Source organism: Leptinotarsa decemlineata, unplaced genomic scaffold, assembly GCF_025532065.1.
Source record: "Leptinotarsa decemlineata unplaced genomic scaffold, Ldec_3_MD MMD2_tig00000010_RagTag_RagTag, whole genome shotgun sequence".
Taxonomy (NCBI): Eukaryota; Metazoa; Arthropoda; class Insecta; order Coleoptera; family Chrysomelidae; genus Leptinotarsa; species Leptinotarsa decemlineata.
In genome coordinates, this window is record NW_027412538.1 from 11,187,086 (window position 1) to 11,210,273 (window position 23,188).

Consider the following 23,188-nt stretch of genomic DNA (forward strand, 5'->3'; position numbering starts at 1 on the left):
CCGCATACCAATCATGAAGAGTATTGGAATAAATAATGAGGGTGTGTCAGATTTCAACTGCAGTTTTATGAGCAATGCATACCTTAAAGAATGCATATCTCAAAGGATGTCATTAATTTCAGTTGGTAATTACTTCTCATATTTTATGAAATTAGTAAAATTGAACGTATGACCTAACTTATTTCGTTCCGAGTAACAGATTGTCATAATTTTACTGAAATCAGAAGCTACCGCGCTGTAGCTTCTGATTGGTTGACTAAATGAAAAAAATGGAGAAGTGGGGGTGTTCTGTAGAGGCGCTATCCAGATTTCATTGAAACTGGTTCTGTTTGTTAGCAATAACAAGGAGCTTCTTTTCATGTAATTAGGTTACGGGTAATAATTCCAGTGGCATCACAGAAGGTTACCTGATTGATATTTTTTATAAAAGGCATTGTGCGCCACTGTTTTTCTTCGAATTATGAATTTTTTTGAACAATCGATGAATAAAACATGTTTGAGGATGACTTTTTATACGAATTCACTAAATTCAAATAACAATCTCTTCAATTGTTTGATCTGATTTAATCTGTAACATATTCAAAATCTTGCTGCGCAAGATTACCTTTTTTGTATCCGCGGCAAACCTCTAACACACAGAATACCCTGGATCAAACAATGAAAAAAATTAGTTTTTTTTTGATTAATTTGACCGATACTTGAAAGATATCCATTATTACTAGTAACACTCTTTCTAGAAAGACAAAATATGTGATTTATGCACGACGGGGCATAGTGTAACCGCTCGTGAATATCCTACGGATACTTTTGCTGGCCATTGGGATAGGCCAACATGGCCACCTAGATCTCCAGACTTGAACCCTCTGGATTTCTTTTTGGCATATCTAAAATCGCTTGTTTATGCGACATCAGTTGCCGATGGAAGTGACTTGAGGAATAGAACTATGCATAATTCTAATGCCATACGCAACATGTCAGGAATTTTTGAACGTTTGCTGCACTCGATGAAGAGTGCATCTGATTTGATTATTTCTCATTATTCGCTATGCTGTACTCCGAATACAATACAAATTAACTAGCAGTTTGAATACGTCGTCCTTCTACTATCCAATATGTTATACTTTCCATTCCGTTACGTCTGGCGATACGTTTTCGATGAGTTACTGCAGAGAAGATGCTTTAGAAATGAAAAACATGTCAGCCAGCTTACTTTCTCCAAAAGTGTGGAGAACAACAACAACAATAAAAGGGTTTATCGAATGAAATTTGCAATAGTACTCGTCTTACTACGGTAACTTTACTAAAATGAAAAATCTCAAGTGTTTCACCATCTCTTTACTTCGAAGTAATGAATACTTTCCGCTTCGCATTTTACTGTCATTCTTAAAACATTAGTAGTAGATAGCAATAATTGTAACTTATTTTCTGATTCACCTCACTTCTCTTTTGCAATTTGCCAAGAATTCTTGTTTATGAATTCATACATGCCGAGCATGGCGTTAGGTTGCGAAATATAAAGAAACTAGTTGTTGCCCGTGGCTTCGCCTGCGTTGAATTTGGTTTGTCGCATTGAGTTTCGTGACAGACGATTTAAAACAAATAGTTATAATATTTTTTTGCCAACCCAAAACTTCAGATTTCCAACTTTGAAACTGACGAAATACAATCTTTGAACCCCTATTTATCTTCCTTGGGGGTGGAAATTCCTGATTCCCTTTATCGGTGCTTATTTATGCTATACAAAGAACCTACCTGCATATTTCAAGATTCGAGGTTCAGTAGCTTCAACGGTACGTGAATATAAGAGAGGACAACAGCTAGTAATTTATATTTTTACTTTAAAAGTACAGTAATTAAAAAAATGCTAACTGCACTAAGTAATGAATGACTTCGATAATCAAATTATGTTACCTAAAGCAAAATTCTTGAAACTTATTCTTCTTCTTCTCGATTCAATAGCCTCAGCAACTAAGGCAAGTTGGTTGTTTAAACCAACTGTGGCCACACTTAAGGGATCCGGGACAGGCCCATCCACATTTGTGTTGAAATTACTAATCAGGAAATTGTCAAACACGGCAAGCTGAAAATAATCTAGTTATATCATGTAGGCAAACACAGTGGTTGTCCATGCATTACGAATGCAATGTAAGCACAGAGTCTATTTGGAAGGTGAGCACAACTATCGTCAATGGTCTACAATGTCAGCGGAAATTGTATCCGTTACAGCTTGAGGTGGGATGAAGTAAGGAAGGATTATAATGTCTTAAACTAAAAAAACTACCCTCTACTCCAGCACGTCGTCCCCCGTCGTCATACAGTAGACGCGACGAGTAATGTCTTACTGCGTTGCGTCAAGTTAATCTTATCGTGATGACTTTCAAACCGTTCGTCCAATTTACTTATAGTTCGTTCAGATTTACCTATAGTTCGTTCAGTATTGTCTGAGAGTAAAAGAATTTCAAGAATGCAAACATGTCACTACATCAAAGAAAGCAACATAGTCGTCTCAAGCAAATTCCCCCACAAAATCATTGAGATATGTCTACCCTCTATATCCCTTGAGGACGCCGCTAACGAGCCATTAAAATAGAGATATACGACAAAGAACGCAAAAACACTGACAAAGAATGCGAAAATACCGCCAAAAGAACCGCTCGATGTTTTTTCTGATATTACGTTAAAGATAATATTAATACGCGTCGGACTGGGGGTATTGATATAAATTTTCCATTGATATATTCTGTATGATGAGAAGATAATTAAAATATGGTAAAAACTAATTTTGTTCAAATATTTTATTTTGGGAGGGACAATTTATATTGGAAATAGTTTTTTATTATTTAGAATTGTTACCTTCTACAGATCTATAAAATAATCAGAATAAGTAATTTACATTATTTACAAATATATTACAAATATTTACAAATATAGAAAGGGTAAAAAGTAACTGCATTTGATATATTAGCTTTTTGGAAAGAAAGGTCAAATTTGTCATTAACTCGGATTTAAAAAATGTTCCTTATTAAAAGAAATATGTATCATCTGGTGACGTTTTAAAGCCTCTATCCATTTTCTTTATCCAACCTATTTAAATCAAAACATTATAATTTGTAGTTATGATTCGTCTTTTGATGTAAATTAATTTGATTTTATTATTATCATTGACACTGATAGTATCAAATTGATCATCGGTATGATAATGAAGATGGATAAAGTATTCGAAGCGTCACCAAAAAGCTATACAAATAGAATGTATTTTCGCGGTTAGAAATTTGAACGTCTGATTTCGAGTTGAATATATGGTTATTGTCATCATGGTTATTGTCATCAATGGTTATTGTCATCATCAGGGAGCTAAGATGATAGACTTTGAATTAATACAGAAATAAGTTAATAATTGAATACTTTCAATGTTAGTGAGATTGGTCGCAATTGAGTTAGAGTTAAAATTAAAATATGAACGTTCCAATCATGATAAAAACAAATAACAACTATACATATACAAGACATATGAATTAAAATGAAAGCTACAATATATATGCGTTAAATAAGGAATAATCATAAAATTTTATTGGAGAATAAACGTGGTGATCTTAGGTTAGAAACACATCACTTGTTAATTCATTAAAATTTTCAAGAAGAAGTAGACTTGGCATTTGCCGCTGGTGCAATTAATCAAAGAGTTACAGTTGCTTTCAGAAGAAAGAGTTTTGTTATATAATTTTTGTTGATAAGTTGATAAATTGATTAAAGTAATGTCAAATGAGTTGTCTTTAAAGGAATTCCAATTTTTGTCAATATTGACAATTTATTTTGTCAATTTATTGTCAAATGAGTTGTCTTTGAAGGAATTCCAATTTTTGTCAATAAATTGACAAAATAGATTGTCAATATTGACAAAAATTGGAATTCCTTTAAAGACAACTCATTTGACATTACTTTAATTAATTTATCAACTTATCAACAAAAATTATATAACAAAACTCTTTCTTCTGAAAGCAACTGTAACTCTTTGATTAATTGCACCAGCGGCAAATGCCAAGTCTACTTCTTCTTGAAAATTTTAATGAATTAACAAGTGATGTGTTTCTAACCTAAGATCACCACATTTATTCTCAAATAAAATTTTATGATTATTCCTTATTCAACGCATATATATATATATTGTAGCTTTCATATGTCTTGTATATATATAGTTGTTATTTGTTTTTATCATGATTAGTCCGAATAATAAGTAATAGTCCGACAGCTGTGAAATTTTCACACGTGTCGTTTAAACGTTAGGATTACCTAAAACCCATATAAATTTAATACCAGTGGCGCCACCTGAGTGTTAGCCTACGAACTCCTCAGCCCATCTAGTCATAGACTGAATAACGAAAAGCCATGACCGTGTAATTTAATGTTCATTATCGAAAGTCACTCTTTCGAAAGGATTTTTTCTTCTAGTTTTCAACTGCTTCGTCAGTGCTTCATTTTATAATTCAATTATTTTGTATCAAATAATAGAATTACTTTTCCTTCCGGCATTGATACAAGGTTAAAGGTGCTGGTACACCAAGCAGTGAAAGACCGTATTAATATTTATTTACATGACAAGTTGATTTACAAAATAATGACATGGCTAAAAACGTCCACAGGCGACAAACAGAAACGGTCGACATTCAGTGAATATTTCGTGAATGTAATTTCATCCTTTCACTAAAATTACATGCTGACGGAAGATCAGTAATTGCTTCTCTCTCAGTATTTATCCTTTCATTCGACATGTTCTGTATGCCCTCCAATTGCGGTGCCTTTGAACATGTCATGTACCTGAGAATTTCAAACCATTCACCTACATCAAAACACTTCTACTGTTTGAATTGAAATGGGTTTATTTTCAAGAGTGATTGATTTTTGGGAAAGAAAGGTTTCGGTTTTCTACTTCTCCATCTGTGCATCTCGGGACGCCCGACAGAAGTGCTAACTTCAACTAATCTAAGTTGAACTATTTAATATTTGAATTGTTCAACTTGAGAAAAGCTTAGGTTATCACTTAAAGTTTATGTATAATAGCATACTATATAGCTTGTTGAAATAATATTGTTGGGTTTACTGATTACTACAAAAAGACACATTGTAAATATATTTAGATAGGCAATATTGTGAAACTAATTTTATATAGCTGAAAATTGTTCTATATATAGCTGTAACATACATAAGGACATATTGTAAATAATAGAAAGGCCAATTGTAAAATTAATTTAGGGTGGTACACTTGTATGGGTGGTATTACTGATTACCTACCTGTATGATGTACCTGATTAGTATAAGTAGCTTTAGTTTTGAGTAGTTATTAGTTTTATCTTTCTCTTGAAGATGATCACTTGGTATTCGAAACACGTGTCGAGGTGTAAAAATAACGATTTTGTGTTGGGAAAAAACTCCAGTAATATTCATTTATGTATAATAATTCATTAATTAATTCTTTATTGATAATTTTGTGTATGTACATATATTATAGCTACCATAAGCCAATTTTTACTTTCGTAAGATTAAATGATGGTATTAATAATGTACAGACACCAAACTAGTATCGTCATTTTTAAGCCACATTTCACACAATAAAAGAATGCTACGTGCTCCTTAGATTTTTATAATACTGTCAACTGTATATGTCTAACGCACACTGAACACTGAGCGTCTGCCGACGTATGCGTCAGAGAAAGGGAAGCCAGACAAACTGGTCACACATCAGAACTGAAACACTCTTCTAGACGTTCGTTTCGTCGGACCAAGTAGGCGCCCTCTGGTAGTGCACTATTCGTTCATCTATCATCAGGTGAAGTTTGATTCAGCATCCTCCATAGATATGAACAACTTTCATTATGAAATATTTCGTGGTGACTTTCACCATGATCTCTCTTCTTTGAAATTTTTTTCTTCACAGATTCGAATCTCTGCATGAGGATACCAAAAACAGTACTCGGGGGTCTATTGAATAGTAGTAGAGTCGTTCTATCTGGAATAAGAAGTTTTCACTGGACAGTTAACAAAACCGGTCCTGAAAGAAACACTGCTTTCGAACACAGACCTGCAACACTCTTCTTGATGCGTGTTTCACCAACCAAATTGACACCTTCAAGAAATGACGTCATCCAATTGCAAATTTCAAATACAAACCTGTATTTTTGTAGATACTACAATATGCATTTCGAAATATAGAAGTTAAGTCATCTCCGATGATCCTAAAAGACTCGGTAATTTAATGACCATCAGATAAATTACTGTTTTGCATTAAATTCCTGGTGATTGTTCGAATGATGATTGATTACCTTCCATGTGCACTCGTTGATTTTTGACATATGTTTTGGCACTCACAAATCGATTCACTATTTGAGAAAAACGAGCTGACATCGACCTCATCTTGAGAAGGAAACCATATCTACTGATTTCTCCAACACCAGTTTATCTTTCTCAAACACAGATTGATATTTCTTCAGATTTTTCAAAGGTCTTAGGGTGGGTGATATATTTTACCAAAAAAATTCAAATGAAGAAGAGAAACCTCTTCGGAAAAGAATAACTCCAATTCAGGTACCTAGAGTTTACCCATTACAATAATGGGGTCAGAGAACCAATTGTGATACGTGAAAAGATACAAGTTATGCTTCCATTCGAATGGGGCAAACACTGGTTGTGACGGCTTCTCTTCCTTGCGAGGCTCCTGCTGTCTTTTAGCCGCTTTGGAGTAACCATTCCCTTGAAAATCTTTTTTGATGATGCCTAGTTCCTTCTCAAGACCTTCTTTCGTATTACAGAGCCCGAAAGCACGATTTAATAGAGTTTTTATGATTTCTCTTTTGTTAGATGGTTGTTGGATTCGTGATTCAGATACTGTCCTGTGTGAGTGGGTTTTCCACTCAGTGTCGGTCCTCTTCTCCAATACGTCTAAGAATGGTAAGTCGTTGTGAACTTCGTTCTCCATTGTGAAGATAATGGAATGTTTAACGCTGTTGATAAGCTTAAGAAAGGTGTCTAGTTCTGTGTTCCCATTGTTCCATGCTATGAAGGTGTCGTTAACGTATCTCAACCAGACTCCGGGGCTTCTTGTGGGCTTATTCAATGACTAGAGTTTCAAACCTCTCCATATATAAGTTGGGTATAACTGGTGAAAGTGGCGGTCCCCTTGGCAGTCCTTCATTTTGCGTAAAGAATTCGTTCATCAGCTGGAAATAACAGTTTCGTACGCAGCAGTTGGTTCTGTGTTCCTGGTCCTCATCTTCGGATAACTTCCTCTGTATGATTTGAAGAGGTTTTTCGACTGGAACGTTGGTGTAAAGGCTTTTCACGTCGAAACTGATCAATAATTCTTGCTTTGTGACTTCAATTGCCTCTAGTAATTCGAAAAAAAGCCTTGAAAGATGAAGTTTTTTCTCGTGGTGGTTGTATAATTGGAAGTGAATATCTGGACGAGTTTTGAGTAGCTGAATCTCCGGAACTAATGATCGGTTTGAGCGAAACAGTGGATTTTGGGTAGTCCATACATGGTGAGGGGGATCACTATGGTGCGATGTTAAATATGATATCTTCTTTCCCGAAAATGGAGCTGGTGTTTTTTCAGTCTGGTACCATTTCCTTTCCATTGATGCAGTAGGGTCCCAGACACTCATGTTTTTCACCGGAACCAAAAGAATAAGAGTTGTTTTTTCAGTGTCATCAATGAAATTCTGAAATTCAACCGCGTATCTATCTCTTATCATTTACGAAATCTCATGCAGAAAAAGTTCATGTTTCAATTTGAAACATGTAATTCTTAGTTCTAATATTAACGACTTTCAAGAGAGAATCATTGTTAGCTCTCCATTTTGAGTTTCAAAAACAATCCATTATGTCTCATAACTATTCTCACTACATTGTCGTCGTTACCATAAACTAGTATTTCATCATTATTGTTTGATGATGTTCATCTAATCTCACCAACATATTCTAAAAGCATCCTGAATGCGTTTCAATAAGGAATGTTGTTGAACACGAATTGGGATTCTGAAGGTCAATCTATTAGATGAAAAGAACAAAAGTCGCGAGACACTGGTACACATTGAAAAAAAACTTATATGATTCCGACCTTCACTTTTTATGTGTTTTGGAATCACATTAGCCGTATACTAACAAGATATTTTTGTTCTTCCGAATGAAGTCATCCAGATGTACATGTTAATTAAAATAGTATCAATAATGTAAGTAGTACTAATGGCAAGGGTAGTCACTGTTGCTTCAAATAATATCTACTTCGAACAATGTTTCTATGAAGTACGTCTATTTACTCAATGCATATTCTGACGAATTTTCTTCATTCTCGTTCGTTTCTGGATACTTTTCCAAATGAGCTTTCATTGAACTGTTATTTTTCTGTTAAGATTAGTTTTTCTTCTTTATCATTTGTATTGTAGTGGGATTTTCTGTATTCACTTTTCCATCAATTACAAAAATAATTTCCAAATATTCGAATGTAAATACTACCTCATGAATATGTCTTTTATTGCATTCTCAAATTTCGGGTTTAAAAGCCATGGTAATTTGGAACTGATTTATTTTCCTGGTGGGCTTGAACACTGTTTTTATTTTATGCTTCCCTAAGATTTTTCCGAGTCTGTCTGTAACCCTAGGGATGTATGGTAGAAATGCATGTGCAACCGTTTGAGTTTTCTCCCTATTTTAACTTGTGAAAGTCTTTAGTTTCATGACCTTGTTGGAGACTGAACAAGAACAACGGGTAGCTTTTCTAGATGTACTCATTAAAAGGCGTGGCACACGACTGACACATAAAGTGTACCAAAAACCGACACGTACGGACATATATCTTCATGAAAGAGAATAGACTCCATTCTTTCCAAAAAGCTACAAAAGCAAGCCATGGACCAGGTCTACCCAAATTCTAGATGCGATAACTGACGTTATCGCATCTAGTTGTCATATTTGGGTAAACCAACCAATAATATTGCCCGTTTTTTGAAAAAAGAATGCGTAAACGGAGCTCACAGAAGGAATAATAGGTAGTATAGGTAAATTTATTGATAAGATTTTCAAGATTTATTCGAGATTTATTCATAGGACATCATTTTTACAGTTTATATATATATATATATATATATATATATATATATATATATATATATATATATATATATATATATATAAATCGAGAACATAATGAATGTTTTGATTGATTTTTGAATATATTGAGATTGGAATTGTTTCTCATGTTAACTGGCAGAAGATTGAATAATTTTGGACCGTGATAGAAAATACATCTCAATGTGTGACTTTTATTAAATGTTGGTATGTTTATGGAAGAACTAGTAACGAATCTCGTTTGTTTTTCTTTGTTTGTTGATTGAAGTGTGAGTTTGTTTGTGTACACCCAAGTTAAACATTGGTGGAAATAGAGTTCTCTTATTTTCAGTAACTGCGTTTCCTTATACAAATATTCGGTATATACAGTATATTTTCCGTTTTTTTGAATAATATTTTCAAGATTGTATTTTGAGATATTTGGAGGGTATTGAGAGAATTGTTAAATGTACCACCCCAGGCAGCAATACAGTAGCTTATTACAAATTCTGCTAAAGACTGGTATATGGTGATCAAATTTTTGTATTCCGGAATGTTTCTCAATTCATAGAACTTTTTTGTTAAAAGTCTGAATCGTTTTACAACATAGTTTATGTGGTCATCCCACCTCATATGCCGATCCACTATAACTCCGAGATACTTAATCATTTTTGTTCTTTCTATAACAGCACGATTGCAATTTGTTGTATTAGTACAGTCTCTGTCATGTATATGGATTATGTTATTTCCAGGTTGATCGTTCTGTAATAGAGTGAATGTAATAAATTTAGTCTTTTTCACATTCAGACTCAGAAGTTTGTGATCAAGCCATATCTGGATATCTTTCAGTCCCTTTTCTGATTTTTCAAATGCCTCCTTCCAATTACTACCTGTGAATATGAGTGCTGTATCGTCCGCATATGATATGAGATGACCCCCAAAATTGTTGATGGAACAGATAGGTACTATTAATGTAAACAAGAAATAGTATGGGACCTAAAACTGTTCCCTGTGGTACTCCTGTTTTAAGTTTCATCGCTTCACTCAGGCTTTTGTGTCCTATGTGATGGATAGTCTTCCAAAATATTGTATGTTGGGCCACGTATACCATACCCATGTAATTTTTTTAATAAAGATAAAACTTCGATGTCGGATAGGTCAGATATAAGCTGACTTGTGGGTCTTGCCAAAAACTGTATATTGGCCAGACAGGGAGAACATTTTCACAAAAAATTAAAGAGCATAGAAGTTGTTTTGTAAATATAAATACCAATTTCACATTTGCAAACCACCTTTTATCAGAATTATATGAGTTCAAACATGAATACGTGCTACATTTATTTAGAAGAGGAGAGTTTGAAACTCAATCTTCCAAAATATTTAGAAATCAATAGATTCAAAAATTCAGGTAATTTCCTGAATGATCAATTAAAATTTAATAACTGCCCATTACTGAATATTTTTTGCAAATGTGGAAACTGGTACAAAAGCTCAGGTAATTCATTTCATTACAAACTCAGGTACATGAAATGTAGGTACTTCAAATTGTAAAATTAGATATATTAAGCATTGAATATGTAGAATATAGTTAGTAAAGACACGCCCGAAGAAGCCATTGTATGGCGAAACACGTGTTGCGTTTTTTGTAAAACTGTTTAGTGAAAATCTCACAATGAGGGGTTATTGAATACGTTCTTTATTTTCTGTGTGCAAAATTTTGAAATCCTCATTGGAGATTTGATTTTCTTCTGAAATATGATTTGAATATGTTGAACTCGTTTTATTTTTATTTATATAGCTCATATGAATGTATTGTGGAACTTGTCGCAAAGTATATATTGTCAAACCAGTAGAACATTCAGGAATCGCATTCAGGAACACCATATAGCTGATCTATATGCCTGGGTATGTGAATTTCTGTAGAAATTGTCAATAATATCCAACTGAGCCAATTATCTCCATAAATGATGGTGAGCATTCTGATTTTATGTAAATAATTTAATAGGATATCTCCGGGAAAATTATTTCCGTTCCCCACTTCAGTACTCAAATATATAACATTGAATCCTACTTACTAATAAAGAAGATGCATGTCACATATTCCACCTGCATTTTAAGTACGTCGCAGAGTCTTCATTTGCTAATTTTAAATCTAGGTAATGGCCGTCTTCTCCTAATCATTTCTCGGTAATCTTCACAAACAAGGATGCAAATTGAAGGATTAATTCGTCATGTATAAGTTATATTATCATGTCTGAATCGAGAAACGTGTCGATATTCACGAATAAGACATTCATTTCAAATAATCGTGAAAGAAATAATGCTAATAATGACAATAATGATATTGATTCGTTTGTTTCATGTCTTCGTGTTTGTTGATGTCTCGAAAATTTTATTATTTCAATGTTTTATTATTCTCATTATGTATCTAATAGATACAGTGTACAATGGTCTTTTTTGGTAGAAAAGGGTGGCTCATCGTTGTCGTCCGATTCAAAAAAGGATCGTTTTGGTTGTGCAAAAGCAAAGAAGATCAGTCTTCAATATCGGAATATTCACTTTTCAGGAGATAAAACTCTAACAATTCTTGCCATACCAATAGGTTTTTCAATAATATGAAGATTACTTTAAATGTAAATGTTTGTATTGACACTATTAAATTTAACAATTCTTCCAAATTCAAACTCACTCCTATGAATCCTGCCACTCCTTTTCTTTATAGACTACCTAAAATACAAAAAGGTGGTATCCCTATTAGACCCGTTGTCTCTTATTGCGATTCTCCTACTTCCAAGCTTGCTTTTTGATTAAATTCACTGTGGTTATTATGTTATACGGCAACTTTTCATCCACACTCAGTACTGATCATCTTTTGAATGTTTATTATGCCGTAATTTATTCTCACATCTCATACAATATCGCTGTATGGGGTTGCTCCACATCTATAAATAACATTTTTGTTGGCCAAAAAAGAGTATTCCGTTTGATTTACAAATTAGATGCTAGGTAATCTTATAGACCGCATTTTATCAGAAATAAAATTTACACAATCATCTCCGCAATATACTGGAGTTTTTTCCCAACATTAAACCATCATTTTAACACTTCGACACGTGTTTCGATCACCAAGTGATTTTCATCTTCATCTTCAAGAGGAAGATCTTCCTCTTGTCGTGTCGAGATGTTGAAATAATGGGTTGGTGTTGGGAAAAAACTCCAGTAATATTTATGACACCCTTTGTCGACAAAATGTATTACATTTCATACAATAAAGATCTATCTATCTATATATCTATAAAGGATCTATTGGCAGATCAGATAGCCTTGTATATAAATTGTATTCCACTACGAATTTATTCAAGAGCATATTCTTCATAGTAATTATTTTCTCACCCAGTAGATTATAATCATATCATACAATAATTACGGAATATATAAAAAGCTCCAAAAGAAAGTGTTTTCCGTGAAATGTGCTTAGCAAAACAACGACCAATTTCACAGAGCGATGAACACGTGTGGGATGAAAATATTCTCTTAGAAAGTATCTGATCTTCACTCAGATTCAAGTAGAATCGACACGACGTAAGGGATAATTCAATAATAACACGCCAAGAAGATATTACCTTACTTTTTTCTGTCTAGTTTGGGACAATCATGATTTACTTTTTTAGTATAATTTACCCATGGAATAGATGAATGTTTCAATGAAAGGAAATAACTAGCCTTCGACAAATTCGATCTCACAACATTTTTTTCGCCTTTTTAAATAAGTTTCACATGTATAGAGTGATGTGAAAAAGTGTTGAATTTCTTTTGACACTAAACACTCAAAAAATATGTTGATGTGGATCTATAACACCAGCTTTCTATTGAAGAATCTTATTACATCAAACATTCTCCACTGCCAAGAACATAATATTTTCCCCCAGTGATATTAAATTACATATTTGATGAAATGTAACAAAATGTAATATTATCACGACCTGTCGTCACTTGATAATTGAATAACTGATACGATTATTTGAATTTCAAAACTTCTTTCAATAATGAAAAATTAAACCTGAACGCTCTACGTAAATTACATTGCGTTGTTTTATAAGTTTTGACCGTTCAAATGTCATGTGTTTCTACTGATCGGTGGAGAATTTTGTACTCTATACATTGATGCTGTTGATTTTCTCCATACTTTATATTTTGTATCTTTTCAGCTAATTACTTCACGATGTTGTTAGGTGATTTTCGGCCAATTTTTCTCTAAGAATTCAAATTGAACCAAAGCGTTGCTGAAGCAGCCCGAAAAGTCATAGAAGAATTTGGCAATGAATGTAGAGTAAAGAAAACAACTTTTGTCTAATTTCTACTAAGTTTATCATTTGTTACGACCAGTTTCGGATCATCAGACCATTGAAAATGGTTTCGGTTCATTAGACCATTGCGACCAGCTTTGGTTTATTAGACTATTGAAAATGGTCTGATGCTTTATAAGACCATTGAAAATGGTTTCTGTTTTCTAGACCATTGCGAGCGGTTTCGGTTTATTACCCATTAAAAATGGTCTAACGGTTTATTAGACCATTGAAAATAGTTTCGGTTTTTTAAATAATTGCGAGCGGTTTCCGTTTGTTAGACTATTGAAAATGGTCTAACGGTTTATTAGACCCTTGAAAATGATTTCGGTTTATTAGACCATTGCGATCCGTTTCGGTGTATTAGACTATCAAATATGGTCTAACGGTTTAAGGTTTCGGTTTCGGTTTTTTAGACCATTGCGAGCATTTTCAGTTTATTAGACTATTAAAAATGGTCTAACAGTTCATTAGACCGTTAAATATGCTTTCAAATTATTAGATCATTGCGACCAGTCTCGGTTCATTAGACCATTAAAATGGTCTAACGGTTTATTAGACCATTGATAATGGTTTCAGTTTTTTAGACCATTGCGACCAGTTTTGGTTTATTAGAACATTAAAAATGGTCTAACGCTTTATTGGACCATTGAAAATGGTTTCGATTTTTTAGACCATTGCAAGCAGTTTCAGTTCATTAGACTATTAAAAAGGGTCTTACGATTCATTAGACCATTGAACATGTTTTCAAATTATTAGATCATTGCGACCAGTTTCGGCTCATTAGACCATTAAAATGGTCTAACGGTTTATTAGACCATTGATAATGGTTTGAGTTTTTTAGACCATTGCGACCAGTTTTGGTCGACCAGTTTATTAGACCATTGAAAATGGTTTCGGTTAACTAGACCATTGCGAGCGGTTTCGGTTTGTTAGACTATTAAAATATGGTCTAACGGCTTATTAGACTATTGAAAATGGTTTCGGTTCACTAGATCATTGCGAGCAGTTTCGGTTTATTAGACTGTTAAAAATGGTCCAACGGTTTATTAGAACATTGAAAATGGTTTTGATTTATTAGACCATTGAAAATAATCTAATAAACCGTAACCGGTCGTAACAAATAATAAACTCAGTAGAAATTAGACAAAAGTAATTTTCTTCATTTTATATTCAATTTGAATTTTTACAAAATAAATAGGTCATCAATTGAACTCATTTGGCAATGATGTGGTAATGAACGCTCTGTTCGACATTGGTTTGCGAAATTTCGTTCCGGAGATTTTAGTATCGAAGATGAATTCGAATTCCCGTCCTTCATCACCTATAGTGATCCAGGACGGGGATTTGAGGAAACTGGTGGAGACTGGCCGATCACAAACGGTGCGTGGGATGGCGGAAGAACTGGGCGTCCACTCCCATGCGGTTTTTAATGGTTTGAAACGTATTGGAAAGGCCAGAAAGCTCGAAAAGTAGGTCCCTCACAATTTGAATGATCGACAAAAATTGTCACGTTTCGAGGTTGCATGTGTGATGAAAGGTGGATCCTCTACAACCGGAGACGTTCAGGACCGTGGTTGGACACTGATGAGCCATACAGGCAGATACCAAAGGCGAAAACACACCGGAAAAGACCGTGGTTACTGTATGGTGGTCAGCGGCTGGTGTGATTCAGTATAACTTTCTGCAACCAGGCCAACCCACCACAGCAGAGTCCTATTGTGAGGAACTCGACGAAATGTGCGAAAATTGCGTCAGCAGCCGGCAGTGGTCAATAGAAAAGTTCCGATCCTACCTCACGAGAACGAACTCACGTTTCACTAATCACCGTCTGGAAATAAAACAAATTGAGCGTGGAATTTCTGCATCAGTCACCATACTCCCCAGACCTCTGGCCAATCAATTACCATCTTTTCAAGCACTTCGATAACTTTCCCACCAGTGGAACCTCCGCCTTCATCGACTTCATCGAATCCCTAGCACACAATTTTTATGCTCACGGAATTGATCGACATGCTAAACAGCTGAAAATATGAACATATGTTCGAGACAAGTGTACCAGCATAAAAAATTCGCTCATCGAAGGTATATGGACCCCGAAATTTGAACATCCGCCTTATTTTTTTGATCAATACGTTGTGATGACTCTTGAAAACCCGAAATAATGAAAGTAGTAGTGCAGGAAACGTTGGGTTGACAAGAAAGAGATACCTGCATACGATGATGGTATTCATATTTGTATTCCAGCATTCGAAAGTGAAACTACTAAATAAACAGAAGCCAAGTGCATCAAAGCTTTCATGTCGTCGAGAGCACTCATAATAAAGAACATGTTACAAACGACATAGAAATCGAAAGTTCTTTATCGAACTGCTGAAATGAAAATATTCAATTTAGATCTGAGTTCATAGAGATAATTACGAGTACAGAAACCTGTGAAAGCACATAATTCATCTCTTGAGAGTATTAAGAATATAGTCGAAAGTGTTTGGAATATTGTTTACAGCGTGACATTATTTAGTAGCCTCCAATTGTTACGGCTTTTTGATCGCCTAGAAATTCCAATATCAATATACTAATAATAATAATAATAATAATAAATGCTTTTATTGAAAGGTTACTCAGTACAAGGGATACTAATCTAACCTAACAAATGGCAGAATTCAACGTCTGCGCATGACGAATCAAGGCAGAAATTGCTCTTCCATCCAACCAGTAAGAGATAACTTATAATAATACACATTGTTTGCTTAATTAAAACTAGAAAGAAGGAAAAAAAAAGGAAAAAAGGGAGAGAAGCAGAAGAAAAGTAGAAAAGAGAGGCAATAAACGAATAAATGAAAATTATATGTTCTATGTGTGGAAAATCATGTTACAAATATGATGATAAATTTGATGATTTCTTCATATTTATTGTAAAAACATATGTATAGGTGTCAACTGATAACTGTTATAAAAGAAGAGAACCGGATTGTAGCATTAATCTCTTCAAATTTTTCTTGAAACTAAGTGGTGATAGGGATTTGAATTCAATGTCGCTCATCCACAGAATAATTCAGTATACAGTGTGGCTCATACAAAGTCAGATGCTACAAATGCAATACGCATATATACAGATGGCTCAAAAACCAAAGAAGGCTCAGGATGTGGAGTGTACTCCAGATCACTAAGCCTAAGGATTAAGTGGGGACTGGAAAAAATACCAGCGTGGTGCAAACAGAACTGGCTGGTATCTCAATCGCCACAAAAGAAATAGCCAGGAAAGGAATTTCTGGCAAAAACATATCAATCTGCACTGACAGCAGTCAAGCCTTATTAGCCTTGAACAGACAACGTGTTACTTCAGGGCTAGGACTAGAGTGCCACCAAGTTTAAGCCAAAGCCTCGGTAGATAATTACATCATCCTGAGGTGGGTTAAAGGGCACGACAGGAGTAAAGGTAATCGCATTGCCGACTCTTCAGCCAAGGAAGCGGCTGGACTAAGAATTTTAGGACCCAGTGGCATCTACGGCCTGATGATTTCGACAGCCAAATGTAACACCCATGCTCAATCCCTAAAGAGATGGGATGCCGATATAAAGGAGATGTCTCCCAGTGACCTGTCCACGTTCCTGGAAAGAACAGGATGGACGATGACCTAGAAGGACAACTCCTCGGGAGGATGTACAATGGATCACATGTAGCTTAAGTGCTGTGGGCCTACACTCACCCTCCCTACTCTACAGATACAGTATGCAGTGTGGCTCAAATTTTGTTAGTGTATCCAAAAAAATTCATAAAAATACATTTAAAGTAAATGTCATTTGAAGAAATATTGACAAGGACAGGTATAAGTCGCTTGGTAGCCGGGAGGTTCGACGTGGGTGCTTTGTTCACTCAGTCAATCGACCGACGTGTGAGTCGATGGTTCAAGCCCCAGGCTAAACGCTCGATTTTCACTTGCTATCGTCCAACCCGTGTTAGGAATCACACGTTAAGAGGTAAGACCTCGTTAGTCCTTAGCTCGCACAAGTTTCGACTTCTGAGAGTTGTCGTTCGTAGGGGCACGACAGCTGGTTAACAGAAAAAACATATTTCAAACATATAACATATTTCATTCCCGTTATTCATAAGTTTTAAAGTCTTGAAATAAAATGTTTTCCGTAAAGTAATTTTATAAGTATAACATTATACAAGTAATCGAAATAGTGTGACAGTAACTTTCTTGCATTTCATATCTTACATTAACTGTTATTCATGAACGCACATCTTCTGGTTCCAATTCTACAAGGAATCTTAAAAAATGAGTCTGATTGTTTCAACTTTTTTTTTTTCGAAATCTGTTTGGGTGAGAAGAAAATTGTTATCACTACGTCAATCTACCAATGATTCCATAAGACTTTTTCGATTTTTATGCACGCAAATCAGCTGATTCCAATTCTACAAGGGGTTTTAAAAAGTTAGTCTAATTGTTGCAACAATTTTTTTATCGAAATCTGTATGAGTGACAAGAACGGTTTTCACTATATCGATCCACCCAAGATTCTATAAGAGTTTTATGATTTTCATGAACACACATATTCTGGTTCCAATTCTACGAGGAATGTCAAAAAATGAGTCTAATTGTTTCAACAATTTTTTTTTCGAAATCTGTTTCGGTGACAAGAAAATTGTTATTACTACGTCAATCTACCCATGATTCTATGATAATTGTTCGATTTTCATGAACGCACATCTCCTGGTTCCAATTCTACAAGGAATCTCAAAAAATGAGTCTGATTGTTTCAATTTTTTTTTTTCGAAATATGTTTGGGTGACAAGAAAATTGTTGTTACTACGTCAATCTACCAATGATTCCATGAGACTTTTTCGATTTTTATGCACGCAAATCATCTGGTTCCAATTCTACAAGGGGTTTTAAAAAGTTAGTCTAATTGTTGCAACAATTTTTTTATCGAAATCTGTATGAGTGGCAAGAACGGTTTTCACTATATCGATGTTCCCAAGATTCTATAAGACTTTTGTGATTTTCATAAACACACATATTCTGGTTCCAATTCTACAAGGAATCTCAGAAAATGAGTCTAATTGTTTCAACAATTTTTTTTCAAAATCTGTTTCGGTGACAAGAAATTTGTTATCACTATGTCAATCTACCCATGATTCTATGAGAATTGTTCGATTTTTATGAGCGCACATCGTCTGGTTCCAATTCTACAAGGAATCTCAAGAAATGAGTGTGATTGTTTCAACATTGTTTTTTTGGAAATATGTTTGGGTGACAAGAAACTTTCTTGCACTTCATATCTTACATTTACTGTTATTCATCTACATAGAATTTTTAATTATTATTGATACAATATATAAAAAAATTATTTGTTATTGTTTTCCCTCCTGGCTAACATAGAGATTATGCCAAAGAGCAGAATTAGAAAATTGCAAAGAAAATCACCATTTTCTTTTTGAGACGAAACATGAGCACTACCGGAAAATCCTTGTGGCGCTCTAAGAGCGGTGCCTGTGCGAAAGTAGTGATTCACATCAGGTGAATGGCTCTATTCTGGATGGAATCCAGAAACTTCAGAATATGTTTGGGGGCTCGATACATGAGAACAATACTCCAAAGAAGGTTTGATCTGAGCTTTATAAAGCATCAAAAGTTGCTGACGTATGTACAGTTTTTTGGTTCAGAACAGTGTCCGAAGCTTTTGAAGAGCAGCTTTTGCAATTCCAGCGACATGATTTTGGCAAAACATTTTGGTATCCATTTTAATCCCCAACAAAGCGGAATTGTCTGACCTGACATTATTATATCCGGTTTGGATTGGATATATTGGATTCTTGGTTTTTTTCAATGAGACGATTCTATACAATAGAAAGAGGGTTGGAGAAAATATGGATCCCTGGGAAACACCAGCGATGATGGTCAAATTATTACACAGATGTCGATCGACGGCCACTTGCAGGAAAAGTTCTTTCAGGAAGCTGGAGAGCCATACACAAAAATGATTCGACAAGCCATAGCATCGAAGTTTGGCCAGCAAACCCTCATGCCACACACGGTGAAAAGCCTTAGAAATATCAAGAGTAACAGCTCATTACTCTCCATGTTTCTCGATTGCGTTATTCCAAATATGGGTGACATACGATAGAAGGTCACCTGTTGATCTTTGCTTCAGAAAGCCATATTGATGGTCGCTCAAGATGTTGAAGCCTTCCAAGTATTCAAGGATATGGGGGTTTACGGCTTTCTCCATGAGTTTTGATATCACTGATTGCGAAATATAAAATTTTCAAATACTATAAAGTTCTTCATGGATCTTACTTCTGCTTTTTCAGTTATTTTGAGTTCTAAGTGACTTCAAGACAGATTTATGTCAAGTGATTTTTGAACAATTCACAAATATACCTAATTTTCAATTGAACATTTTTTTTCTCTATTTGATAAATGGAGATTTGGCAAGAAATATAAAAAATGGGTGCTCAAATGAAGTTTATGATATCTTGTGAAGGTTATCATGTTGAAATTTAATCCGAAATCCAGCTACGGTTTATTGTTATTCATTTATTAAAATTCGGAGGTCGCTAACTGAAATAAAATGAACTATTTTATTTCTTATAATTACAGAAAATTGTCGTGTTCATAATATACTTTGCAAGATATTATCGTATAATAAAAATTTCTCAATGTGATAATGAAACTAATTATTTCCAGCTTCCCGCTTTGGTTGGTATACTAATTAGCAAATATCGTTCAATATGGAAAAATATATTACACAATGAATTGTACAAGAACATTCACAGTTTGCGATAAATGAAAGAAGGAGTGAATTATATGAATTTATTAAAATCATAATAGCTTCGATCGAAATAGTATCTAGTCATACGACTAACAGATAAGACCTAAAGAAAAAAAATACTGTTTGGTGTACCATAAGAATAGATTATCAGGCCACTTCTATTGCATAAAAATCTGTTGCATGCATACATACATACAGGCCGTTTTTTCATCATGTGGTAATATTGCTATATTCTAAACCGTAACAGATACAAAAACGATTATATGGGAAAAAAGATAACTGTCATCGGGAAAATCAAAATTGTATTCGAAGTGTACTATGATGTGGAATATTCAATAAGACATTTTGTCTCAGCATGGTCATCACCAACTTTTTTTTTAATAAGGACCTGTCTTTTTTATTGCAAATATTGATAAAGCGATAAATTCACAATCCAAGGGTATATCACATTTGATATTATTATAGCGTTTCATTTGAAATAACCACCATAATCAGTGACAACAATCAAACAGAAAAACAATTTATTTTATTATGAACTTCTGGAAAAAATGAAACCAATACGGAAAATCAAAGCTGCATGACAATCTACATTAACTGGTCGAATTGACGACCTCTTTGTTGAATGCACATAAGTTGTCGGTACAGACAATTTCTGTGGCAATTTTCTAGCATAATAGGTGTAATACTAATACATGAATCTCTTATTTTTTGTTTGAGATGGTCGATATCTGTACTTGGTATTGAAAAAGATCTGGGGATCCAGCTGGCCAGTTAATTGGTCCATTGTTTCCAATTAATTTTTTTGGGAATATTGCATCTAAATGTTCCCTTACTATTGCTGCATTATGGGGAGGAGCGCCGCCCTGTTGAAAATGTTGTATTTCATGATAGAAATTCAGTGGCACATCTAAGTAGCCATCGAATTCGTTGAATAGAAAATGAAGATACATTTCACTATCCAAATGATCATCGTAAAAGAAAGGGTCAAGGATGTTGTTCCCACAATTCCCAACCAAACATTTATTCTGAACCTTTCTTGGAAATTGGTTTCCCTACGTGAATGTTCATTTGTATACTCCACCTATAATGGATATTTCTGTTGGTGAATTTTGATCTGTCCGTCCATATTATTTTTCCACAAATATTTCCAACTTCCCTATTTCTACGTCCCAACCACTTCGCAAATCGTACTCTCTTTCCGTAATCCCTTTCATTGAGGTGATGAACTTTGCGTATCCTGTAGCATTCACATTTGTTCTTTTTCATAACAGTCCTGATGGATTTAAAAAACAATCTTGATCAGTATAATTTTTGTAACTTGCCAATCCTAAATTATGGCAGAAATAACAGCTTCAGTTTCAGTTGATACGTCAAGAAAAGTACTTTGACAAAGCCACTGAAGATGACTGCCGCAGTTGCAGTTGAAACGTTCACAAAATTCAGGAACCAATCAAAACATTGAGGCCAGTTGTGAAAGCCTACATTCCTAAGGAATATATGTCTTTCAGACGAAACTATGTGCAGTCGTGCACTGTTCAAAAAAGGGTGGTTTGGGGCATCAACAAATGGATAGGGTTAGTGTTCTCACAAACAGCTCAGCCTCATTCGAAGCATTGATAGAATTAAGAGTAATGTTGAGACTGAATCAGAATAACGTAAAAAACTGGGATGAGCTGACGTAAAGCAACAGATTGACACTAAACTGGGCATCAGAACACTCAGGAAATGAAAATGATTATTCCAAATAAGGATCATCAATTCCATATTTGGAATTCCATTAATAAAATATACTTGGGAACAGAGTCGAAGAACTGCTCAAACTTAGCAAAGATTTCATGAAAATAGTTATATCGTTACTGACTGTCCACTTAGAGGACAGTGAGTCCAACAACAACGAAACAAATGGTCAGTGGCAACTGGCCATGTCAATATAAGTCATTGGATAACAAAAAGCGCGCAATTCATGAAGAACCAAAAGTTTTTTTCAGAAACATGTGACAATCGTCCAACAAAGGGCATGTGCAGTATCTGCAATGTCTTTCAAAGACAAGAAAGAAACATGTAGAAAGCATTCAAACAACAGAGTGAAACTGAGCAAGGACAGTAGTAAATCGTTTTTCATTCAACAGAATTTGACTGGCAATAGTTTTCATTTCGCAGTCGTTAAATGTACAGAAAAATCTCGTAGTTCACTGCGTCGCTAGATTTGAATCCCTTCGATCATTTTGTTGCGGAGTTACTGAAAGGGTGCAGTTTTTTCAACAAGGACGTTATAATTGTGAAATTTTCGATGTCTACTATTCTGAAATCAATTTCATTTCAAGTTTAATAATAACAATCTCAAAAATTGTTTCCCCAAGTTGGAATATGGAACATTACATCAGATAAAACTGCCACATTTTTTGTAGAAATTGAGATTCCATTAACTGGTAATTATTTGCAGAACATAAACTTTTCATTGACAAAAAAAGAGCAACCCTAAACGGGCTTTTAGGGGCTCAGACATTTCAAAATTCAAAATGTATAAATAGGAACTCACCTTAACCTCGCCTTGATCATGCTGTAACGTTGAGGAGAAGTCTAAAAAGAATCTAGAAGGTCACTAGCAACACTACTCCACCATAATCACTATAAACCCTAATTTCAACCCTGATCTTTCGGGGCGCGATATTTTTGCCCTCGAAGATGATCAGTAAGCACCCCGTTCAACGGCGGTAACAATAGCGACTAGAGATATATCAATGAATACGCCAGAGAAAGTGAAAGACTTAGATGGTAGAGGTAGAGACTACTGCAAACTGTCAGTGGCAACAAAACTACGGGTTTAGATGAACAGCCACTGATTTTTAATACTCGTTCCCCCTTTTAGTATAGTTAGTGACGAATTCCGTCATTTTATATCATAATAGATTTCTGTGAATGCTTGTTTAAGGAACCTTGAGGAAAGAGCTAACAAAGGAGGCTAA

At 34.7% G+C, this 23,188-nt stretch overlaps 1 protein-coding gene across 1 annotated transcript in view; it reads right to left on the minus strand.

Moving 5' to 3' along the window:
- Positions 1-23,036, minus strand: part of LOC111511371 (uncharacterized) — a 64,848-nt gene extending 41,812 nt beyond the window's left edge. Inside the window, exon 1 of the mRNA XM_074171454.1 lies at positions 22,762-23,036. Within this exon, the coding sequence (XP_074027555.1) occupies positions 22,762-22,781 (20 nt within the window). The 5' untranslated portion in view covers positions 22,782-23,036. The remainder of the gene's footprint in view (positions 1-22,761) is intronic.
- Positions 23,037-23,188: the final 152 nt, after the last annotated feature.